A 23,629-nucleotide genomic window follows, 5' to 3' on the forward strand; every position below is an offset into this window, starting at 1 on the left:
CCGCCCTGTGGGTCCTCATCTCACGACCTCCTTCCTCCGTGCAGGGGTCCTGTGGCTGTCGGTGGTCTCCGAGGTACTCTACATCCTCCTGCTGGTGGTTGGCTTCAGCCTCATGTGTCTCGAGCTCTTCCACTCCAGCAATGTCATCGACGGGCTCAAGCTCAATGCCTTCGCAGCTGTCTTCACGGTGCTCTCAGGTAAAGCAGGGGGCCTCGGGCAGTGGGGGAAGAATACACAGAACCAGTCCTGCACTCAGAGCAGAGGAAAATGCAGGGGGGTGGAGCCACCTTCGGGCTAAGACCTGATTGGCCCCCTCCCGGGTGACTGTGGACCAATCACTTCTTTTCTCTGAGCCTCAGTGTTACAATTTGTAGAGTGGGTTTTGTCTGCTTCCTTATGTTTACTGGTGTCTTGTGTGCCAGGTTGGGTGCTAAGAAGTACCAGGGTTAGAGTAATGAATGGAAACAGACAGTTGCGGCTCTTGGTGAAGCTTAACACATGTGGGACAGAGAGAGGGTTAGCTGGAGATGTTTCCAGGAGATGAATGCCGCACGGCGAGGTGATGGGTGGGATGTGTGCGCAAGGGAGAGGGGGGTGGCCATGATAAAGGCCAGACTGTGGTGTCCTGGAGGATGTGAAAGGGGAACGTGTTGCGGGTGGCGGGCACATTGATTATCTGCTTTAGCTTATTGCCCTTGAGACATCCTTGGGGAGATGGCCAGCAGGAAGCCAAATGAACAAACCCATCTGGAAGCTCAAGGGTGGGGGCGGGGTGAGCAGAGATCTTGGGCAAAGGTCAGGGATTTTGAGGGTTTTAGGAAGAATTGGATGGTTGGCGGCGGCAGCCCGACTCCAGGAGCTGGAGACAGAAGACTCCAAGGAAAGGTCATTGGATTAGGTGGCCAGGTGCCCAGAATAGCTTCAGCAGATCCAGGCCATAAGGGGTTAAGCTGGGAGTTGGCCAGAAGGGAGTGAAAGGAGCCTGTAAACCATAACTTCAGGAGGCCTGACAGATAGAGCCGTGGCTTGGCTGTGTACGACAGCTATTCCTCAAAAGCCAAATGTAAATTGAATTTCTATAAATCTAATCCTATTCTTCATGCACTGGAAGAACTCTCTGTTTAATGAAACCGAAACGATGAACCTTTAGGTAAGGGAAATAATCGGCCCCTAATTGAGGTATGTATATATAACAGAAAGATCTCTCAAAGAATAGGGAGCAGAATTCAAGAAATTATAGCACGATCCATAGATCAAAACATGCGCATCGTCATTCCCAGGATGTGGGCAATCTAACTGAAATAGTAAAGGGAAGAACAGAAAATCAGAGAGAGCCTCACGGCACAGTGTTGATTTCGGCCCCCTGCTTACTCTGTTTTCAGCTATTCCAGATCGAGAGATAGTTTATTCTTTTTTTGCAGTTGTTAAATGCATTTATTATGCCTAAAATCAGTTTTCATTCATGGTTCTTTTTCTCTTTTAATGTTTTATTCATTTATTCAACTGATGGCCTGCTGGGCTCCAGGGAAAGTACTAGGTTTAGGGGAGTCAAAGAAAAAATGATTCCATTGTTGCCCTCCTGAAGTTTGTAATCTTGGAGAGATATAGACTCAGAGATACAGACTCATTAAAAGATTGTAACTTGGTGAACTGGGTGGGGTGAGTCCTGAGGGGCGGGGCGGAGGTGGGGTGGAGGGGTGGGAAGTGGGGAAGAGGGGGGAACCTACGTTTGCCTAGGGGTGCGGATGGGTGGGGTGGGGAATTGGGCAAGCAACCATTTGAGCTGAGACTTTGGAATAAACTTTGAGTTTGCTTGATAGACAGCTTGCGTGCATGCATGCTTGGTGGCTTCAGTCGTGTCTGACTCTGTGACTCTCTGGACTGTAGCTTGCCAGGCTTCTCTGTCCATGGGATTCTACAGGCCAGAACACTGGAGTGGGTTGCAGTGCCTTCCTCCAGGGGATCTTCCCGACCCAGGGATTGAACCTGTGTCTATTATGTCTCCTGCATTGGCAGGCGGGTGCTTTACACTAGGTAGTGGTAAAGTACTTTACCATCTGGGAAGCCCAATGGATAGCTTGGGGAGGGCATTCTAGTTGGAGAGAAAAGCATAGGAAAAAGCCTAGTGAGTTGTCATATTCTGGCAACTTCATGTAGTTAAAAATGATGGGAGTGTGGAAAGTCAGGTGAGAAGGATGTTGAAAGATGAGGCTGGAGAGCCGGGAGAGTGTCTTGGTGCCTTGGGAACGTCTGTAGAGTTTATCCTACAGGCAATAGGGAGCCATTGAAGAATCCAGAGCAAAGGGTGATACAGTCAGGTTTGCATTGGAGGATGAGGATTCAGGGTGCAGCATGGGCGGAGTGGAGCAAAAATGGAGGTGAGGAGATGGGAAAGGAGGTGAGAAAGGGTGAGTCCCCCAACCCTGTACAGTGGCCCTGGGAACAGGAGATGAGCCCCAGCGCCCTCCAGTGAGAAGTCAGCAGGGCTTGCAGACTGATTAGGAGAGGTAAATGGGAGTGGGTGACTGTGGAAAAACAGAGCCTCTAGGTCAGGGGTTCCTAGTGTGGAGTCCACAGACTTGAGGGAGTCTATGAACCTGGATGGGGGGGGAGTTGCATCTTTATTTCTCTTAACTTGTAACTGACATTTAGAATATCTTTTAAATATGAAGGGAGGCAACACATCACAGTCGTGGGTGGCACCTGTGACGTAGCCACCAATAGGAACCGCAGTTTTCATATCACCCTATGGTTGTGCAGATATCTTGCAAGCACTCCTTCAAAAGGGCAATGCTTCTTAGAGCTTCCGCCGAATCTTATCTAACATGGTAATGAAGGTGCGTGTATATTATGATACAACACATGTGTTTGTGTATTTTGCTAATGGTATTTCAATATAACTGGTTTCTTCTGTAATCTTGTTATTTTATTTTATGCAGCTAAAAACATTATTCTGGGGATGGGACCCTAGGTTGAGATGACCAGACCCCTTGATCTGGGCTGGCATTTGGCTGGGACAGAGTAAAGCAGTGGTACCATAGAGAAGGGGCAGGTGGGAAAAGAGCAGGTGGAAGAGATGATGGGTCCATTCTGAAGAGGCTGGGTGTCAAAAGGAGAGGAGACATCAGCCCACATGTCCTACCAACCTCCCAGAATCCTCCTTGCTGGAATCCATCTTGGCTGAGTGATGCCACCAGGAAGAACCTGAGCTAGAATGATTGGCCAGAGACAACCCAGAAACTAATCCCATCATAAGAAAACCTGTGACTGCGAGAGTCACATGGCAGAGCAGTTCTCCTTGGTTCCTTTACCCTGCTGCTCTCCACCTGGGCATCTCTTCCCGATAAAGTCTCCTGCTTTGTCAGCCTGTGTGTCTCCTCGGACAACTCACTTCTGAGTGTTAGACAAGAGCCCACTCTCGGGCCCTGGAAGGGGTCCCCCTTCCTGCAACACCGCAAGATGTCCAGCTCCTTTCTTTGTCAGTGGCTTTATCTCTCCTTTTCTTTCTCTCTACCAGGCATTGAAGAATCCCCTCCATTATCCCAAGCATCCATCCCTCCCCTCAACCTACTTACTCCAGTCACATAACAAAAGCTGGCGGCCAGCCCCAGGCAAATGCCTCCAGTTCTACAAGCAGCCTTCTCGTGGGAAAGCAAGTAGGGGGCTTAGGGGGCTCTTGCCTCTACCTTGAAGAGCTTATCAAAGTTTTCACCCCTCAAAAATACCCCAGTTTCCTTTAGCAGGGAGTCCTACTGCGAAAGAAAATAAGATTGTCTTCGTAATTTCAGGCAGATAAACAATGCGGGGCTCAGGGAGGTTAACTGATTTGCCCAAGGTCACACGGCTGGTCAGTTGTGGAGCTGGGCTTAAACCCCACTCCTGCTGGCTTCAAAGCCCTCTGTTTGTTTTTCAGGATCGCAGTGCAGGAGTGAACCCACGGGTGGGGAGGGAGAAGCCTTTTACATCCTCAGAAAACAGTATCTGAGAAGGATGTAGCAGCCAGATCATGTGATAAGCAGATGGTGGGGAGAAAGGAGTCTGTATTCATGCCTGTGTTCAGTCGCTAAGTCGTGTCTGACTCTTTGCGACCCCAAGGACTGCAGCATGCCAGCTTCCCTGTCCTTCACTATCTCCTGGAGTTTGCTCAAACTTATATCCATGGAGTCAGTGATGTCATCCAACCATCTCATCCTCTGTCGTCCCCTTCTCCTTCCCTCAGTGTTTCCCAGCATCTGAGTCTTCCCCAGTGAGTCAGCTCTTCGCATCAGGTGGCCAAAGTATTGGAGCTTTAACTTCAGCATCAGTCCTTCCAGTGAACAGTCAAGGTTGATTTCCTTTAGGATTGACTGGTTTGATCTTCTTGCTGTGCAAGGAACTCTCAAGAGTTTTCTCCAGCACCACAGTTCAAAAACATAAATTCTTCAGCGCTCAGCATTCTTTATGGTCCAATTGGGAGAAGATAAACCTAGGAGAAACAGGAGACCAAGAGGGAGCCAAGCCCTGACTTGCCTGACCTGGAGGAACCAGAAAGCTGGTTTTTCGGGAGTCCCTTGAGAACAAGTCAGCTGGGGAAGGATGGGGAGGTGGAGGTGAGAGGCTTGGAGGAAGTGGGTGGGCTTCTGGTTTGCTCATCTGGGAGAGAAGAAGCAAGCAAGCAGGATCAGGGAGAGTCCGTCAATTGAGGCCATGTGGGGAGAGGGTTGGGTTCTGATGCTGCTGAACCAGCTCACACTTGAGGGGTGCTCAGCTCAAGGTCAGTGTTTCTGGGGCAGAGGAGAAGGAGGAGGTGAGGTGGCCCCTACTGGAACCAATTATTATAAATAATTGTGATAAAGAACCAGTGGGGGACTTCCCTGTTGGTCAAGTGGTTAAGACTTTGCCTTCCAATGCAAGGGACAAAGGTTTGCTGCCTGGTCAGGGGCCTAAAATCCCACATGCTGTGGGGGGAGCTAAGCCCACGCACTTCAACTACTGAGCTCACGCCACCACTAGAGAGAAGCCCCTGAGACAGAACAAAAAGCCAGCGCATGGCAGCTAAGCCACGATGCAGCCAAATAAATAAATATTTAAAAAAATGAATCGGTGGGTTAGGGTTAATTGTAATAACCAAAACCAACTGAGATGCCAGGTTGCACCAGCCCTGGGCTGACCTGCTGCATGTGTTGATATCTTTATGCCTCAGTGTTCTTGCGGGAGGGACTAACATTATGTCCATTCCACAGATGGGAAAACGGACTTGCCGGCAGTCACACAGCTAGTCAGTTGCTGAACCCAGAGCCTGCCACACAGGGTGCTTTGAGCAGGGCTGAGGACTTCAGATTGTCATTGGTTATTATTATTGCTAGTATTCTTCCTGCTACTGCTAAGTCACTTCAGTCATGTCCGACTCTGTGCGACCCCATAGACGGCAGCCCACCAGGCTCCCCCGTCCCTGGGATTCTCCAGGCAAGAACACTGGAGTGGGTTGCCATTTCCTTCTCCAGTGCATAAAAGTGAAAAGTGAAAGTGAAGTCACTCAGTCGTGTCCGACTCTTCGCGACCCCATGGACTGCAGCCCACCAGGCTTCTCCGTCCATGGGATTTTTCCAGGCAAGAGTACTGGAGTGGGATGCCATTGCCTTCTCCGAGTATTCTTCCTAGCTGTCCCTGAATAAACTGAGGGGTAGATGGTGGCCCCAGGGGCCAGCCCTGTTTCAGTGAGGCTGGGATGAAGGGATCTTGACTCTACAGCAAACCGAGAAGGAGTAGTGGGGCCGGGCCAGCAGGGATGTGTTCAGATCCTGCGTTCTGCAGGAGGGTGTTTGTACAGAGCGGTCACCCGCCGAGGGCTGGAGGCAGGGGCTGTGATGGTTGGCTCTCTGGTTCAGAGCCTGGAGCTCCCCGAGCTTCTAGGTACCCACAAAATGCTTAAATTGTGACTGCTTTTAGAATCAGAAGGAAAAAATAGAATAATAATGAAGACATAAGAATGAATCTAGACTGGATTATATTTTTTATACCACTGCCATCATAAAATGTAATTTTTAATATTTATTTTATGGAAGAACAGGCCCTTGAAGGGAAAAGTGCCTGGGGCCCATGAAAGTCATAATGTGGCCTTGAACTGGGCTATGGCTTTTCTCTGTCTCTCAGGATGGAGCAAGACTGACTCCAGACAGGGTGGGGGCAGGGGCAGTATGGCTCCAGATGCCAGGTCCCCCTGCCCGCTCGGTCCTGTGGTTTTAGCTGAGGTGCTGGGCAAGATGGAGCTTCCTCGGCCCTAGTCTCTTCCCCCATTGGCCAGGGTTTTGTATCTTGGAGGGGATGTGAAAGCAGGCTAGAAGATGTCTCTTATTCCCCAGTTCCTCTGAAAGATGAGAGTGATCTACTTAGGAAGGAGAGAAAGTCATTTGGAGAATTCCTACATCATCAGACTAACAACGGCGGGCTTTTACTGAAACCTGCACTGGCATGAAGGGAAACAAGTCTGTTTCCAGGAAATGATGAGACCTTGTGGAGAAGTCAGCAAGCGTCTATTTTGTTAAGTATCAAGAAAAAGAAATTTTGCGACTAAACAAAAAATGACCAAGGATGAGATAGCTCTTTGAATCCGGGAAACTAGAATCTTATCTTTTATGTAATCTTGGCATATTTGCTTTCATCATAAAGTGTATATTTCACTGCACAGTACATCACTATTAAGCCTGTATTTAATTTCTTAACCTTCATCCATGTTTGAGAAATTATTTTGTGACATTATATACAAAATGTATGATTTGAAAATAGTTGTTTTTTTTTTTTAATACAGAATGTCTTCAATATGAAAGGGAACTGAATGGGGTATGATGGGAATGGGGATGTTTTGATGCTTTTGTGACCAAAAACATACAGAGCTGGTGGGCACTTGGGCTTCCCAGGTGGCTCAGTGGTAAAGAATCCGCCTGCAGTGCAGGAGCCGCAGGAGATGCGGGTTCGATCCCTGGGTCAGGAAGATCCCCTGGGGGAGGGCTCGGCAACCCATTCCAGTATTCTTGCGTGGAGAATCCCAGGGACAGAAGAGTTTGGCAGGCTATAGTTCATGGGGTCGAAAAGAGTCAGACGTGACTGAAGGGACTGAGCATGCACACACTGTAAACCACCGTTGTATTTTAGCATGAGTTTCCTGGGACAATAATTCCACAAACTATCCCACCTCTTAGGCCTGTCCTAGAAGAACCCTCTGCCTATAACTCCCTTTGTTCCTTTCTTCTGCCCTGACCAGACTAGGTCTCTTGCTCATAGCTGAGACAGCAAGTACTTTTGTGTATTTTTGTGTCTAAACATGCAGAGGCTCTAAGAGAAATGAGTGTTTCCATATTATTAAAAGTTTCTTTTGCTTGAAAGTGACCAGAACCCAATCATATTAGCAGAAGGAAGAAAGGCAGGTGGGAGAAGATGATTGAAGTATATTGATTTCATGTAAATTGAAGAGTACCGAGTGTGTAGGCTTCAGGCATGGCTGCATCCAGAAGATCATGTCGTCAGGAATCTAGCTGTATCTCCAGACTCTGATTTCTTTTAGCTTCGGTCTCAGTCAAGCCCATCCTACGGAGACAAGATGGTCACAAGTGGCTCCAAGCTTAGATAAGACTCCAGAAGCAGAGAGAGCTTCTTTCCAGTACAAAACTCCAAGGGAGACAGTGATTGGACTAATGAGATTCATAGATTTATTCCTGAACCAGTCCTCATCCTGAAGGATGAAATACTCTGGTTAGCCAGATCTGGGTCTCTAGGCACACCTGTGGTATGGGCTTGGCCAAGGACCAAGCAGGACTAGTATGCAGGGGTGGACAAGTGGTTGCCCAAAGGCACTGCTGCTGCTGCTGCTGCTAAGTCGCTTCAGTCATGTCCGACTCTGTGCAACCCCATAGACAGCAGCCCACCAGGCTCCCCCATCCCTGGGATTCTCCAGGCAAGAACACTGGAGTGGGTTGCCATTTCCTTCTCCAATGCAGGAAAGTGAAAAGTCAAAGTGAAGTCACTCAGTTGTGTCCAACTCTTAGTGACCCCATGGACTGCAGCCCACCAGGCTCCTCCATCCATGGGATTTTCCAGGCAAGAGTACTGGAGTGGGGTGCCATTGCCTTCTCCGGCCCAAAGGCACTGGTTGATTGCAAATCCTAGTGGTTGGGAGTTGGTTGACTTGTCAAGTTGGGAGATTATCAACAGTGGAGCTGAAGAACTCAGAGCCCCAGGAATGGTATAGGTCTTCATTTGGGTTCCTCCAGAGCAAACCCTAAGGTGAAAATATGGGTACAAGTAGTTTATTTGGGAGGTGATCCCAGGAAGTATGGTGGGACAGTGAATTTGTAAGACAAGAAGGCAGGAGGGCCAGTAAAGGGAGTGTGGGTGGGTGGGTGACCTCTATGGGCAACTGGGATTCCTCCTGTTGGGGACCCTCTGAGAGACTGTGTAGGACAAGGGATGAGAAAGCAGTGGAATTTACTCACCGGCTCCCATCCACCACTGGCTCTGTCACTCCTGGGTCAGCACCCCACCCCTTTCTCCCCTGAACTTCTACCCTTCTCCACCTAAGAAGGAAAGTGTTTGAGGAAGGAGGTCACCTACACTCCCAGGAGCTGCCAATCAGAGCTGCAGGTGACCTCTGGTGTTGGCCAGGGGTGAGGGGCGAGGACAAACCAAGGCAAAGGGGAGTACGCTGACATTAACTTGTGCCTTGCGGTGCAGATCTGATGCTATTTGCCGTTAGAAACCATGGTCCCAGCAAGACTGTCCCACTGTGCAGGTGCCAGCTCTTAGTTCAGGGAATCTTCAGGCCACCCGTACCTCTGACCAGCTGACTGCAAATCGATGTTCCCAAGACCCCTTTAAGTTTGGTTTTCATTAGGACTCCTCACAGAACTCAGCAAAGCACTAAGGGTTATGGCATTGTCGTAAAGGATATGAATCTGGGACCTCCCTGGTGGTTCAGTGGTTGGGAATCCACCTGCCAACTCAGGAGACATGGGTTCGATCCCTGGTCTGGGAAGATTGCACATACCGCAGGGCAACTAAGCCTGTGTGAGGCAACTGCTGAAACCTGCTCACCCAAGAGCCCGGGCTCTGCAACAAGCGAAGCCATTGAAATGAGAAGCCCTTGCACTGCAGTGAAGAGTAGCCCCCATGCACCACAACTAGAGAAATTCTGCATGCAACAGTGAGGACCTAATGCAGCCAAAAATAAAATGAATTCATTAAAAATAGAATTAAAATGCGTATTTTTTTTTTTAAAAAAAGGACCAGCCAGGATCAGCCAAAGGAAGAGACATTGAATGAAAGGCCCAGGAGGCTCCCCACACTTTGTCCTCTAACACTAACCTGGCTTGTGTCGTCCTCACCCCCCGAAGCCAGGTGTGTGAGGAACAAGGCAGCTCTTTCATTTCTGGAAACGATCTTCACTTTGATTCTGTGCTCCCATCCTCCTGGGCTGGTAGCGGATTTATTGTCATATTTGAGGGGCTACTCTGTATTGGCTGTGCTACAATTGTCTGGACTCATGCAGTGTCTGACAAAGTGTCTTTGCCATCATCATTTTCATCAAACGGCCCAGACCCTGATCTGAAACGCCTGGGGCTAGAAGTGGTTCAGAATTTAAAACTTTTCAGATTTGAGGAGTTAAGGTGACATAGATCATCCATTGCGTAACACCCCAGTAGGGGTTAGGGCCATACTCTGTAAGCAAATACAGCAAAACCATGAGTGTTCATGCTGGGGGGATAAATAAAGATGGTCAACAGCCTCATGTCCATTCAGGTCAGGCTGGACTGCTAAATGAGTTCAGGCCATGTCAGATTTTTGTGGCCAAGTGAATTATGAAGGAGGTTTTAGATTTCAGAAGGTCTGGGAATTTGCAATTGCAGACGAGAAATTATAGGTACTTGAATTGAGTACCTACTGTATGCCAGGCACCATTCTGAACACATTCCTTCTGTTGAACCCTATGATGGTAGGTGCTGTTATTATTCCCATTTCACAGCTGAGAAAACAGGTACAGATTTAGTAAGTGGCGGTTTGGGCTTCCAAGCCCGCGTGCTTTACTATTATGTGGGTCCATGCAGGTTGCCGCTGAGCCTCCAGTGCTGTCCACAGGGTCCCTTCTGGCCCCCAGTGCTCTTTGCTCGGGTCAGGAGGGAGATGGGAGAAGGGGGCTGGTGACCTCAGGGCCTGTGGTCTCATCACTGCTGATAGGAGGTCTCAAGTGCAGAGCCCACAGGGGCCATGCAGGTGACATAACTGAGCCAAGCTGTCCAGATGTAACACAGCAGAGGATGTGGGCATGACGGCAAACCTGGAAGTGCGCACCCTCTCAGCACCCCAGTGTTGCCATGGAGGAAGATGCGTGGCATTCAAGGAAAGCCAAAATCTGAGTTTTTTATGGAAAAATCGCCTGATTTTTAATTCAAAATGTTTTTTAAAACAGCTTTATTGGGATGGGATTTACATATTGTAAAGGTCACCCTTGTAAGGTGTATAAAGGCTTTTAGTAACCACCATAGAATCCAATTTGAAAATCTTTTCGTCGCCCCCAAAAGAAACCCCATACCCACTGACAGTCACCCCTTATTTTCTCCTGGCCCCCACCCCAGCTCTAGGCAACTACTGATGTCCTTCTTTGCTATCTCCATGGATTTACCTGTTCTGGACATTGTGTATACCTGGGCTCACCCACTCTGTGGCTTTTTACAACTGACTTCTTTCACTTAGCATGGTGTTTTCAGGGTTCATCCCCGTCGTAGGTTGTATCAACCCTGCGTTCCTTTTTGCTGTTGTCGTTCAGTGGCTCAGTCGTGTCTGACTCTTTGTGACCCCCATGGACTGCAGCACCCCCAGCCTCACTGTTTCCCAGAGTTTGCCCAAGTTCATGTCCATCAAATGGATGATGCTATCCAATCATCTCATCCTCTGCCACCCGCTTCTCCTTATGCCTCAATCTTTCCCAGCATCAGTCTTTTCCAGTGAATCGGCTGTTCACATTAGTTAGCTTCCTTTTTATTGCCAAATGATATTCCATGGCACAGATATACCACATCTTATTTCTCTGTCTGCCAGTTGATAGACACGTGTGTGGCTTTCACTTTTTGGCTCGTATGAATAATGCTGCTATGAACATTCGTGTCCAGGTGTTTGTGTGCACATACATTCTCCTAGGAGAGAAATTGTTGAGTTACCTTGTTTAAATTTTTAATTCAAAATGTTTTAAACCGTCGTGCCAGCTAACAAAACATCACTGCAGAACCTCAGTCTCCTCTTCTGCCCCTGCCACAGACCATACCACCCTTTTTTTCCCCCCCGAAAAAAAGGACTGGAAGATTGTTTTTTCTTTCTGTCCCCCACTCAGAGGTCCCTGTCCTAATCTCCTCGGTAAATTAAGGCTTCTAAAGATTAAAGCCAGGAGGGAAGGATTTTGAAGATGGATTTTACTTTCCTCTTTGCTGCAAAACCTCTGGGACTAAAAAGTCCAGAGCCTCTTACCCCTTGAATGAAGCGAAAGGAAAAGGGAGAAAATGAAGGGGAAAAAAACATGAATTACCATCTAAAAATATTTCGCCATGCCTATTTGCCAAGTCATCATTTTGCATACTTAACGGTTGACCTCAAGTTGATACTCATCAAATGTATGGCTCTCCATGTGATCAAGTTTCATCTCCTTTAGAATTTTAAACCTAGCAGGCTTTTTTCTCACTTAGCCTGACTGGACCATTTTAGGGGATTTTTTTTTTTTTTTAACAAAGTCTGTTTTTGTCATTTCTAGTTGGTATTTATCAAATGTTACTTTTGTAGAATAAGATCTAAACTCCTTCCTAAGACTACAAAATATGACCTTTGTTGTCCTCTCTAACTTTATCTCCTGCAACCCAGCCCCTCCTCACTGGTCCTCGCATGCTCCAAGCTTGGTCTTGCCCAGGCCTGGGGTCCCCTCCTTGGTGCTGCCTTCCCCACCCGCTCCTGGCTCATTTCTTCCCTCAGCCAGCTCTCCACTCAAATGTCATCTCCTTTAGGAGCTTTCACCACCCCCGGCCCCTGTCATTTCCACCCCCTCCTGCTTGTTTTTCTTAATGGCACATAATGCTTTCTGAGAAGCAACTAAAATGTGGCAGATACCGATGAATATTGGTTGAGTGGATAAGAGAACTTACACTGTCTGCTAATTCATTTACATGTCTGCTTCCCTATCTCTCCTCCTCAGACCAGGTTTTCTCAACGTTCTTTGCTGCATCATTCTTTTTCCTGTGGGTCTTTGTTGCTGTGTGGACTTTTCTCTAGTTGCAGTGATCAGGGGCTATTCTCTAGTTTTGGTGTTCGGGCAGTGATCAGGGGCTGCTCTCTAGTTGCAATGCTTGGGCTTCTCATTGCGGTGGCTTCTCTTGTTGCTGAGCAACAGTAGCTGTGGCCCACAGGCTTAGTTGCCTCATGGCATGTGGAATCTTCCCAGACCAGGGATCAAACCCACGTCCTCCACATTGGCAGGTGGATTCTCAACCACTGGGCCACCAGGGAAGTCCACTGGATCATTCTTTATTGTGCGTGGGGGGAGAGGGGCTGTCCTGTGCGTTGTTGACCAGCAGCATCCCAAGCCTCTACCTACCCCAGATGCCAGGAATACCCCCCTACCAAGTCGTGACAACCAAAATGTCTCCAGACATGGCCAAATGTCCCTTAGGAGGCAAAATCACGCCTGATTTGAGAACCACTGCCCCGGATAATGGGTTCCCCAAGTGCTGTGAGTGTCTTCTTCATGGCCTTGCAGAGGGAGGTTATTGGTATTGGAGCTTTGGGGTCTGCACCTTGCCTCAGTAGGACCATCAGGGACTCTGGAACCACACAGACTGGGTCAAACCGCAGCTGGATCCCGTTGAAATGGTGTGGTCTGGCGAGTTACTTCTAGCTGTTTGTCCCTGTCTGCCCCAACACAAGATGGGTTTGGGTGATCAAATGAAATCACCCGACCATGCAAAGAGCCAGTGGAGAGGGTGGGCACACAGCCTGTTCTCGGTCTTGTTCGTTGAAAAGTTTGGGTGAGAGCAGCAGAACAGTGGGGTCAGAGGGCTCTGCCCGTACGAGGAGGCAACCCTGTGTCCAGGTGTGTCCAGGGGAGTCCCAGTGTCGTTGTAAACAGGGCCCACTTCACTCTCAGAAGCATCCTGGTTCTGTTGAGAAACCGTCTAAACTGCCTGCTTACCCAGTTTGGCTGGACTGGGTGGGTGGGGATGGGGGCTGGATCAGCTCTTGCCTTATTCTGTGAGTTTCTTCTTAAAAGACTCCACATCATGGACTTCCTTCATGGTCCAGTGGTTAAGACTCCGCCTGGCAATGCAGGGGGCAAGAGTTTGATCCCTGGTCAGGGAAACTAAGATCCCACATGCCTCGAAGCAACTAAGCCCACGAACCACAACTAGAGAGTCCATGCCCCACAACAGAAGATCCTGTTTGCGGCAACTGAGACCCGATGCAGCAAAAAAAATGTCCGTATCTTTCTCTCCTCTTTCCTAAGGCAGAAATCACCCACCCCCAACGCCAGCCTTTCCCGCCGTCACTCCTTTTTTGAATTGTTCTTTTTCTTCTAGTCCAGTGCTTGATCTATTTCTGCTCGGCTTCTCTCAGCTTGCTAGAACCAACGGACTTCTTTTTTTTTTTTTTTTTGACTCTGAGTTGCTGACTTTCATTTGGGCTTTGTTTTACTTGTGGTTGTTGTGGGCTGGGCAGCTGGGAGGGAGGTTGGGCAGGGTCGGACTGTTTGGAGCTGGGGGGACGGGCTCTGACAGCAGCCTGTCCCCTGGGTGTAAGTGTTAATTCTACCCTGGGGCTGACAGAAACATAGAAAAAGACTCTCTGAGCCTTTAAGGATGGGTGGAAAGCCCTTGCCCAGGAGGAGGCTGGATGACAGATGCTGAGGCTCCAGGGACACACGGCATCCATCCTTCATCCATTTCTCCTTCCGCAAATAGTCCTGGAGCCTCTGTGCCAGGTACCAGGAGAGCAAGCAGGTGAGCACTCTGCCCTTGGGGGCTTGTGTCTAGTGGGGGAGGCAGTGAATTAGCAAGTGGTTGGGACTGTGATGTGAAGAGACAGTCCCAAGGCTGGAGACCATGCCCTGTGCGGACTCAGGGGCCTTCCTAGAGGCCCTAAGGATGGGAGGACTCAGCTGGGGAAGGAGGCAGTGGGGGTGATGGGGGCAAGAGAGAGAGAGTGCTCCATCAGAAGGGCAGCAAATTCAAAAGCCCGAAACGTGTGGGATTTTGGAGGATCGATGAGAAGGTGGCCGTGAGAGGAGACCAGGGGGTAAGGGGGGCTGGAGATGAGTGAGACACAGAGGCCAGTGTTGCAAGGCTTGAGTTTTCTTAGTAAAACAAGAGGGAGGAAGCCAGGCTTTAGGGGTTTTCAGCAGAGAAGTGTCCCTAGAGGGGCCAGACATGGATGCAGATGCTCTGGGCAACAGTAGGGAAGTGGAAACTTGGGTCTGATGGTGACCTGCTATGGATGCCAGGCCAGGAAATGTGGGCCTTGCCCAAGAGCAGATGCAGTTGGGGACCTCTGAGGCTTTACGTGAAGAAGTAGTAAGGTTCGGGGGCAAGTTCTATGAAGATGGTTCTTGGGGTAGAGGAAGGGGCTTCCCTGGTGGCTCAAGGGTAAAGAATCCACCCACCAATGCAGGAGACATGGGTTTGGTCCCTGGATGGGGAAGATCCCCTGGAGGAGGGCATGGCAACCCACTCCAGCGTTCTTGCCTAGAGAATCCCTTGGAAAGGAGCCTGGTGGGTTACAGTCCATAGGGTCGAAAAGAGTTGGATATGATGGAAGTGACTAAGCACGTGTGCATGGGGAGGAGAAAGGGGTGGACACAATCCAGGAGCCTCACTGTGAGGCCGTGTGGACATCTGGCCACAAGGAGATGGTGGCAGTGCGAGCAGAGAAGGATGGGGGTGGACTGGAGAGAAGCAGGGTTGGCAAGACTTGGCAGTCTGTAAACCAGAGGGCAGGGGTGGGAGATGTCAGTGTGCCCCATCACAGCTGACTGTGATGGAGAAGTGGGGAGTCGTGCCCTGAGGTCAGGAAGACAGAGGGCTGCATTCTGGGTGTGTGAGGGTTGAGACAGGACCTCTCATGGGAAATGCTTGCTCGTCATGTCTCAACCTGTCCAGGGCTAAGAGGGCGGGGACAGAGAATAGAGGAGAGTAGAAAGCCCCTGATAATAAAAGAGATGGAGCTGGAGGCTGAGGGATGCAGAGGGAGATGAACAGACCCACTAGAATGCAGGGGGGACACACACAGGGAGAAAGAGATAGAGAAGAAGGGAGGAGACACAGCGAGAAAGCAGAGCAAAGACACCAACACTGACCCAGCCTCTGAGTTAAAGCCTTTGACTGTGTGGATCACAACCAACTGTGGAAAATTCTTAAAGAGATGGGAATACCAGACCACCTGACCTGTCTCCTGAGAAACCCGTATGCAGATCAAGACGCAACAGTTAGAACCGGACATGGAGCAACAGACTGGTTCCAAATTGGGAAAGGAGTACGTCAAGGCTGTATATTGTCAGCCTGCTTATTTAACTTATATGCAGAGTACATCATGCAAAATGCTGGGCTGAATGAATCACAAGCTGGAGTCAAGATTGCCGGGAGAAATATCAACAACATCAGATATGCAGATGATACCACCCTAATGGCAGAAAGCAAAGAGGAACTAAAGAGTCTCTGGATGAAGATGAAACAGGAGAATGAAAAAGCTGGCTTAAAGCTCAGCATTCAAAAAATGAGGATGACACCCGGTCCCATCACTTCATGGCAGATAGATGGGGGAAAAAATGGAAGCAGTGGCGAATTTTATTTTCTTGGACTCCAAAATCACTGTGGACGGTGACTGCAGCCAAAAAATTAAGAGACACTTGCTCCTTGTAAGAAAAATTATGGCAAACCTAGACAGCATATTAAAAAGCAGAGACACCATTTTGACAATAAAAGTCAGTATAGTCAAAGCTACTGTTTTTCTAGTAGTCATGTATGGATGTGAGAGTTGGACCATAAAGAAGACTGAGCACCAAAGAATTGACGCGCCTGAATTGTGGTGCTGAAGAAGACTCTTGAGAGTCCCTTGGACTGCAAGATCAAACCAGTCAATCCCTAAGGAAATGAACCCTGAATATTCAATGGAAGGACTGACGCTGAAACTGAAGCTCCAATACTTTGGCCACCTGATGCAAAGAGCCGATTCACTGGAAAAGACCCAGATGCTAGGAAAGATTGAGGGCAGGGGGAGAAGGGGGCAACAGAGGATGAGATGGTTGGATGGCATCACTGACTCGATGGACATGAGTTTGAGCAAGCTCCAGGAGATAGTGAAGGACAGGGGAGCCTGGTGTGCTGCAGTCCATGGGGTCGAAAAGAGCTGGACGTAACTGAGCAACTGAATAACAATAATGTCTTGATAAACTCATCACTTGAAGTTGAAAATATCATATGTTGAAAATATGTTTAAGTTACCTAACCATCAAAGCTGGGCCTGTGTTGCCAGGGCAGTGTTTCTCAGCATTTCATTCATTTGTATTTTACTTTCTGGCCGCACTGAGTCTTTGTTGTGGCGCGTGGACTCCTCTCTAGCTGCGGCATGAGGGCTCAGTCGCCCCACCGCATGTGGCACCTTAGTTCTCCTATCAGGGATCGAACCCCCGTCCCCTGCATCGGAAGGCGGATTCTCAACCACTGGACCTCCAGGGAAGTCCCTCAACCTTATATTCATTCTTGTTCCATGTTTTATACCTTTTTTCCCTAATTGCCCCGCCCCTCATGAAATCTGAACTCCACAGTTATTCTATACATCTGTTTACTTACATTATACACATGTGTGCTCTCTATGCAGTTGGATTTTTTTTTTCTTTTTTGCATGTGCTAGGATGGTAGTGACCTTTTAGGCTGAGACTTTCACATACAGCCTGCCTTGAAGTGAGTCGAACCATGGCCCTGGGACCTGGGGGGCTGGCATCTACCCTCCTCTCTGATCTACTTGTTGGCTGTGGGTCTTTGCTGACTTAGTCGTTCTGTGCAATTGAATTTCCTTCACAGAGTGCCTCCTACGCACTGAACCTGTGCTAGACCCAGGGCTGCAGATCTGAGCAGAGCGTGACCCACCCACACCCCCCAGTTTCTGTGAACTTATGGCCTGGGAGTGGTGGAGGGAGGAGACAGGCGTTGTCCGAGTCCGACAATGACTGACCATGACAGGGTGCCCAAATTCTGGGATCACTTAGAAAGGTCGAGACTGCGGAAAGATTGGATCCCCAGTGAAAACTCTAGGTTTTTGTTTTTAAATGAAAGTCCAATTATCAAGAAAGTTATCACCCATATATTGTTGGTGGGAATATAAGACAGTACAGCTGCTCTGGAAAATAGTTCAGCAGTTATTTTCAAAAGTAAGAATGGATCACCCTAAGACTTACCCAGAGACCCAGAAATTGCACTCTTGGGCATGGATCCCAGAGAAAGGAAGACGGATTTTCACATGGGAACTTGTACAGGAGTGTTCATACTGACTTTATTTGTAATAGCCCCAAACCAGAAAGTAACCAAATGTCCTTCAGTGAGTGAGTAAACAAATACAGTTAATAAATACTTAATAAAAGTAATATTTACTTGATAAATTAAAAAGTAAATAAATAAGCACATCCATCTCATGGAACTCAGCAAAAAAAAAAAAAAAAAAAAAAATGGACCACTACTGATACACACAATAACTTGGATACACATCTGGGAAATGATGCTGAGTGAATGAAGGGATACAGATCTCATGATCCCATCTATGCGTCATTTAATAACATAGTTGCGGATTAGGAGTTGCCAGGGATTAGGGATGGCAGGTGAATTGGGTGTGTGAAGAAAAGGCAGCCTCTAGTGGTGGTGCGGTGCAGTATCTTGATCACGTGGTGCTTATGCAAGGTTGCGCTTACGATAAAATTACATGGAGCTACAGGTATACACCCGGAGAAGGCAATGGCACCCCACTCCAGTACTCTTGCCTGGAAAATCCCATGGACGGAGGAGCCTGGTAGGCTGCAGTCCATGGGGTCGCTAAGAGTCGGACACGACTGAGCGACTTCACTTTCACTTTTCACTTTCATGCATTGGGGAAGGAAATGGCAACCCACTCCAGTGTTCTTGCCTGGAGAATCCCAGGGACGGGAAGCCTGGTGGGCTGCCGTCTATGGGGTCGCACAGAGTCGGACACAACTGAAGTGACTTAGCAGCAGCAGCAGCACACGTATACACACAAGGGTGCAAGCAGAACTGGTGAAATGCGAGTCAACTACGAATTGTGGCCTGGTCAATTTCTTGACTTCGATATTGGACCCTAGGACCATGCGGGTTGCTAAGTGTTAGCACTGGGGTAAGTGTGCGTGAGACTTCCTTGTACGTTTCTTTCCTCCCTTTTTTAAAGAAAATTTTGGCTGCGCTGGGTCTTCATCGAGGCACGCAAGCTCTTTGTTGCAGCGTGCAGGCTCTCTCAAGTTGAGGGGCTTGGGCTCTTGAGTGCGAGGAATCAGTAGTTGCCCCAAGGCCTGTGGGATCTTAGTTCCCGGATGAGGGATCAACCCTCGTCCACTGCATTGCGAGTTGGATTCTTGTTGAAGTCCCCTTGTACATTTCTTTGCAACTTCCTGTGAATCTATAATTATCTCAGAATAAGTTGAAAAAACAAATGCAGTAAGAGTTACGAGGTGGCTTAGAGATGACCTGGTTGGAAACCTCCCCTCTTGTGTCCCCTATGCCGTGTGGTCTGTGTCACCTGTCGCCTTGTTCTCTCCAGCCTGAGGGAGGTCCCAGAGATCAGAAGCAGAACTGGGACCGTCCTGAGTCAGGAGCCCCATCAGAGCAGCCAGTGCCAGACACAGCAGGACAGGGAGGCCCAGACCGGGCTGCTCCTCTCTTCCCTGCTTTTGCCTGGGCTGTTTACTGGTCCAGGCTGCCTTTCTCCTTCCTCCCCACCTCCCCTTGTTCCCTCCTGGTGAACACATGTTGATCTTTCCTGGCCCAGCTCGAAGCTCACCTCCCCTTCCAAGCCTTTCCCTAAGCCCGGGTAACACTGACCTCTTCTCTCCCTGTGGCTCCTTCCAAGGGTTGAAAATGTACATGCTTTCAGCGACATGGAAGGAAATGTGGATGTGTGAGTGGGTGGGACTACTACAAGATTGACAAAGGCAGCAGACTGGGCGATGATGGGCCCCATGGGTACCACGTAGCCCGTGAGGCTTGGCCACTGGTCCTCACTGAACAGCATGGCTCCGATCAGCTCCAGCTGAGGGTCACCGAGGGGAAATGTGGACCCAGTCTTGCCAGAGTTTCTGATTTTTACAAGAGAAGCCAAAACTCCCATATTTTTAATGGAAATCCTCCAGATTTTTAAGTGTTGCCCCCCTCCAGAAAAAAAATTCATCATTTTTCACAGCTGTAGCCAACCTCTGCAGGTTGGGTTCAGTCCAGGCCTGCCATTTTTCGATTGTGGATGTACGTATTTCTGTTTCCGTATTCGTAATCAAGGATTTTCCTTCACTATTTACATGGTCCTCCTCATTAGCGCTGGGAGAATGGCCATGCCATAGTCACAGCTGTATGCCCGGTGGCTGATCCAATGCTTTGCACATAGAGGATGCTTCACAAATGTTAGTTGAATGAATGAGTTGGAGTGTTAGAAGCAAGTCAGGGGCTTGCAGAGTGGTTGGAAGATTAAAGAGGGGCAGCAGGACCTGTCAGCTGTGTTTTCGGTAGGCGGGGCCGAGGGGCAGCCTGTGCTTGGCCTCGGCCTTGCCCAGACTGGTTGTGGTGATTAAAATTCTGCCACATCCTGTGCATGCTTTTGCAAGCGAGGGTTGGGGGTGTATGCAGGCCACTGGGCCTTTCATACAAATGAGCCTGGCCCCAGGCACAGAGCCAGGCAGCAATTGGACTTTGGCGGGGGGATAGGAGGAAGCAAGAATTTTAATAAGTTTAATAAAAATTGGAAGTAAAACCCACGATCCTGGAACTGCCTGGTTCTAGCGGTTTTAACCTACTTATGGAGTGGGTGTAGCGATGGATGCCAGGTGCTCAGGGGCCTGGTCTCTGGGGAAACCCAAGGACAGCCAGGTACTGGCCCAGTGGAAGCTGGACTCTGAGGGGCGTGGTCAGGAAGTGTCACCTGGTCCTGGGGCGTGGCTTTGGCAGAAATCAAATAGGTAGGCGGGGCAGCAGGAGATCCTCCCGGAAGCCTGTTATTCTACTCTCCCTCTGGTGGCCAGGATTGTGGCCAGCTGGGGCTGGACAGGCACAGGGTCCAGCCCTGGGGGAGAGGATTGGGTAGGGAAACTGAGGCCAAAGTCCTGCTGTAGGGAGAAAGCCACACTCTGGAGTCTCTTAGGCAGGGTGGGCTGGGGCTTAGTGGAGGGACTGGAGTTCTCCATTCACCAGAGGGAAGGGGACTCTGAGGGACTCCAGTCACAGCTCTTTGGCGGGGTGCACTAATCTGCACTGTCCATGACTGATCCACACAAGAGCCAGGCCCCTCTGCTCCCAGGAGTTTCCATATTGTCACCAATGTGCTAGGCACTCTCTTGCTTTAAGGCAGGATTTGATCTGTCTGGTGGTTCCCGAATCCCTAGTACCTGGTTCAAAGTTGGCCTCCACAAATACTTGTTGACCAGGGGAGTGTAACAGAAACCTGCCCGACAGTAACTCTAGGGGGTTTCTGTGTGTGATGAGAGATGCTCTGGTGAGACGTGGAAATTTTGGAAGCTGCCTACCGCAGAAGTGAAGTGATAAGACATGTGGAGATCCAAAGGAGGAATGGTTCAGGTAGAGGGACAGCAAGTGCAAAGGCCCTGAGGTAGAAACCTGATTGGCGCATTCAAGGGACAACAGGAAGCCAGAGTGTCTCAAGAGGAATGAAAGAGGGGAGGAGGGCAGGGGTAAGGTCGGGGAGGGAGACATAGATTTCCGTTGTCATTCCTTAATCCATCAGCCCCCCCGGACTGATGGTGGACTTTTAAGATATTTTCAGTCCTCCTCAGCGATGAATAACCTTGTCCATGTATCTTTGCTCACATCTGCAAATATATCTGAGGGTAAATTCCTCGAAGTGGAATTACTGGATCAAAAGGAAGGTGTGTTTTCAGTTTTGACAGCTGACCCTTCAGCTGGCTTCCTCTTAGGGTCTTCCACACCCTTACTTCCCTGGTCCCTGCCTGGGCCTGGTGTCGCATCCTGGCTGTTTCACACTGAAGGGCTCTGCCGGCTCCCAGGCTCCCGTCTTTCTTCCACCCCTCCCCCCTGCCCCACAGCTCCAGGTGGCTGGGGAGTCTTAAGAGCCCCTTGGAGGACACTTCTCCTTGATGGAAATTCTCCACGCCTGAGAACTCTTCTCACAAACGTGCTTTCCCCAGGAATTGGAAACTAACTGATGGCTATTTTGAGACACAGAATTGAGTTTGTGCTTGCCCATTATCCATCTCTGGGAAGGGGGCCAGATGGCAGAACACCTGGCTGGGAAGGAGAGCCCCCTGACCCCCATGCCTCCCCTCTCAATAAAGCTGAGTCACCTCTCATGACATCACAAGGCCTGGTGGCTCTGAGACCCACCCAGGTGGAGACCAGAGAGTCAGCCAACATGTATCCAACACTTCCTGTGTGCTCTGTGCGCTTATGTATAATATGACTATAAACGGGAGGAGTGTCACCCCTCCCCCACTTATACTTTTCCTATGACTTCCTGCTGTGTTCTGAATGAAATCCCAACCTCCCCATCTCCCTGCACCCTTCAGCCCCTTGCTCTCAGGCTCCAGCCACACTGACTCCTTCTCCCCATTCCTGGGCCTTGGCAATTGCTGTTCCCTCTGCCTGGGACTCTTTCAGGCTTTTTCATGACCAACTCCTTCTTCTCTAGGAAGGTTCTAGCTTGAAGTTCTAGCTTGAAGTCACTTCCCAGCAAGGCCTTCCCCGATAATCTAATCTGAAGTAGCTTCCCCCAGGCACTCTGTCTCCTTGCTCAGTTTCTTCCTTGAAATCACATGTTTAGTGTCTGTCTCCCTGACTTGCATGTCAGCTCCATGAGGACTGGGACTCTGTCTTGTTTGCCACTGGTTCCCTAAGACTTAGATCAGTATCTGGCACATAATAGCTGCTCAAGGGATATTGGTTGTATGAGTAGATGTGACTAGGTATTTATTATCTCTGCTTTCCAGACGAAGAAATGGAGCCTCAGAGATGTTCAGTAACTTGCCCTTGGACACACAGCTGGGATGTTGCAGAACTGAGATTCTGCCTGACTTCCAGCCAGTGGTCTCTTCCCTGCTGGATGGCCAAATTGACATTGTTGGCTGTCTTGAGATGACAGGCAGGTATCTGGCTGGCGTTTGAATCTTGAAGGCCAGCACTGTCCAGGTAGGTGTGCCAGGGAGTCTGGGAAGACTGGAATGAGGGACTGCTGTCCCTTCATTCTCTTCTCTTTGAATAGAGCCAAGCCATCCACTGGCCATGTGATATTACAAGTCCCGGAGAGGCCTGGGGGCTCTGAGACCCACTGGGATGGAGCCCACATAAGAGTCAACCAGCAGGCAAGATCTGGGTCACTATCCAGGGCCACCCCTGTGCCTCACATGTGCCCTGATCCTTCTCATCTAGGGTCTTCTGGAGTTCCATCCCCTGTCACCTGAGGCTGCTTCTGATGGCTCTCAGGCCTTCCCCCTCCTCTAGCCAGATTTCTGCTTTTCTTATCATCATGCTTAGTCATAGCTCTTCTCTGAGGTTCAGGGTGCATGGGAGGCACTGATGGTGTTATATATCTGGAGAACCTGGCTCTCCAAGGGGGAACATGGACAGTGCTCAGTACCTCCTCAGCACCTGTAGAGCAGACTACATGGACCCACAGTTCATTCTCATAACTGGATGGGGAAACTGAGTCATAGACATTTAACAGAATTGCTCAGGGCACAAGGCCAGTAAGTGTTGGATACAGGATTTAGACCTAGGCAAATCCTGGACTGTGTGGAGGCAAATTTGGATCCAGTATGGACTCCGACTCTGGAGTCCACACTGTCCTGTCTCTCATGACAGCATCTGAGGTGGTCATGCTAGCTGGGGAAAGAGACCCAACCAGCAAAGGGGGAGGGTGGAGGTGGTCTAGTCTGGGATGCAGGGGTTGGGTGATGGGGATGATTTATTCCCAGGAGCCTGGGAGGATAATCAGCAGTTGGGATGGAACTTAGTACTTTGGTTGGGAAGGCCTCTGTCAGCTTGGGGGTGGGATGAGGTGTAGGGGACGCTCCTGGACTTGACGTGGGAAGGGAACCCATGCAGACCGCACCTCTTGGAGGCCGCAGGTCAGGAGCAGGGGAGCCAAGAGTGGATGTGGCTGCATGGCTCAGCCTTGCTGGGACAGGCAGGGGTCCTCTGCAGTGAGGTACTACCTAGAACCGCCCTTCACTTGCCTGTGCTCCTCTGTAGCTGGCAGATGCAGATGAGCCCCCGTGGTCTGAGGACCACTCCCCCCACCCTCCCCCGCTCCAGTACTAATCTCTGCTCTCAGCACTGGGGAGCCCTGGTGGGGGCACCTGCCCGAATCCCAGACCTTCCTTGGAAGAAAGGCTGGA

General features: G+C 49.6%; 1 protein-coding gene across 2 annotated transcripts in view; it reads left to right on the forward strand.

Moving 5' to 3' along the window:
* The window catches only part of GSG1L (GSG1 like), a 252,603-nt gene that overhangs the window by 162,638 nt on the left and 66,336 nt on the right, over window positions 1-23,629 (forward strand). For both annotated transcript variants that reach the window (XM_027527610.1, XM_027527609.1), the window contains exon 3: window positions 45-197. In XM_027527610.1, coding sequence (XP_027383411.1) covers window positions 45-197 — 153 coding nt within the window. The remainder of the gene's footprint in view (window positions 1-44; window positions 198-23,629) is intronic.

This window comes from Bos indicus x Bos taurus, chromosome 25, assembly GCF_003369695.1.
Source record: "Bos indicus x Bos taurus breed Angus x Brahman F1 hybrid chromosome 25, Bos_hybrid_MaternalHap_v2.0, whole genome shotgun sequence".
NCBI classification, from domain to species: Eukaryota; Metazoa; Chordata; class Mammalia; order Artiodactyla; family Bovidae; genus Bos; species Bos indicus x Bos taurus.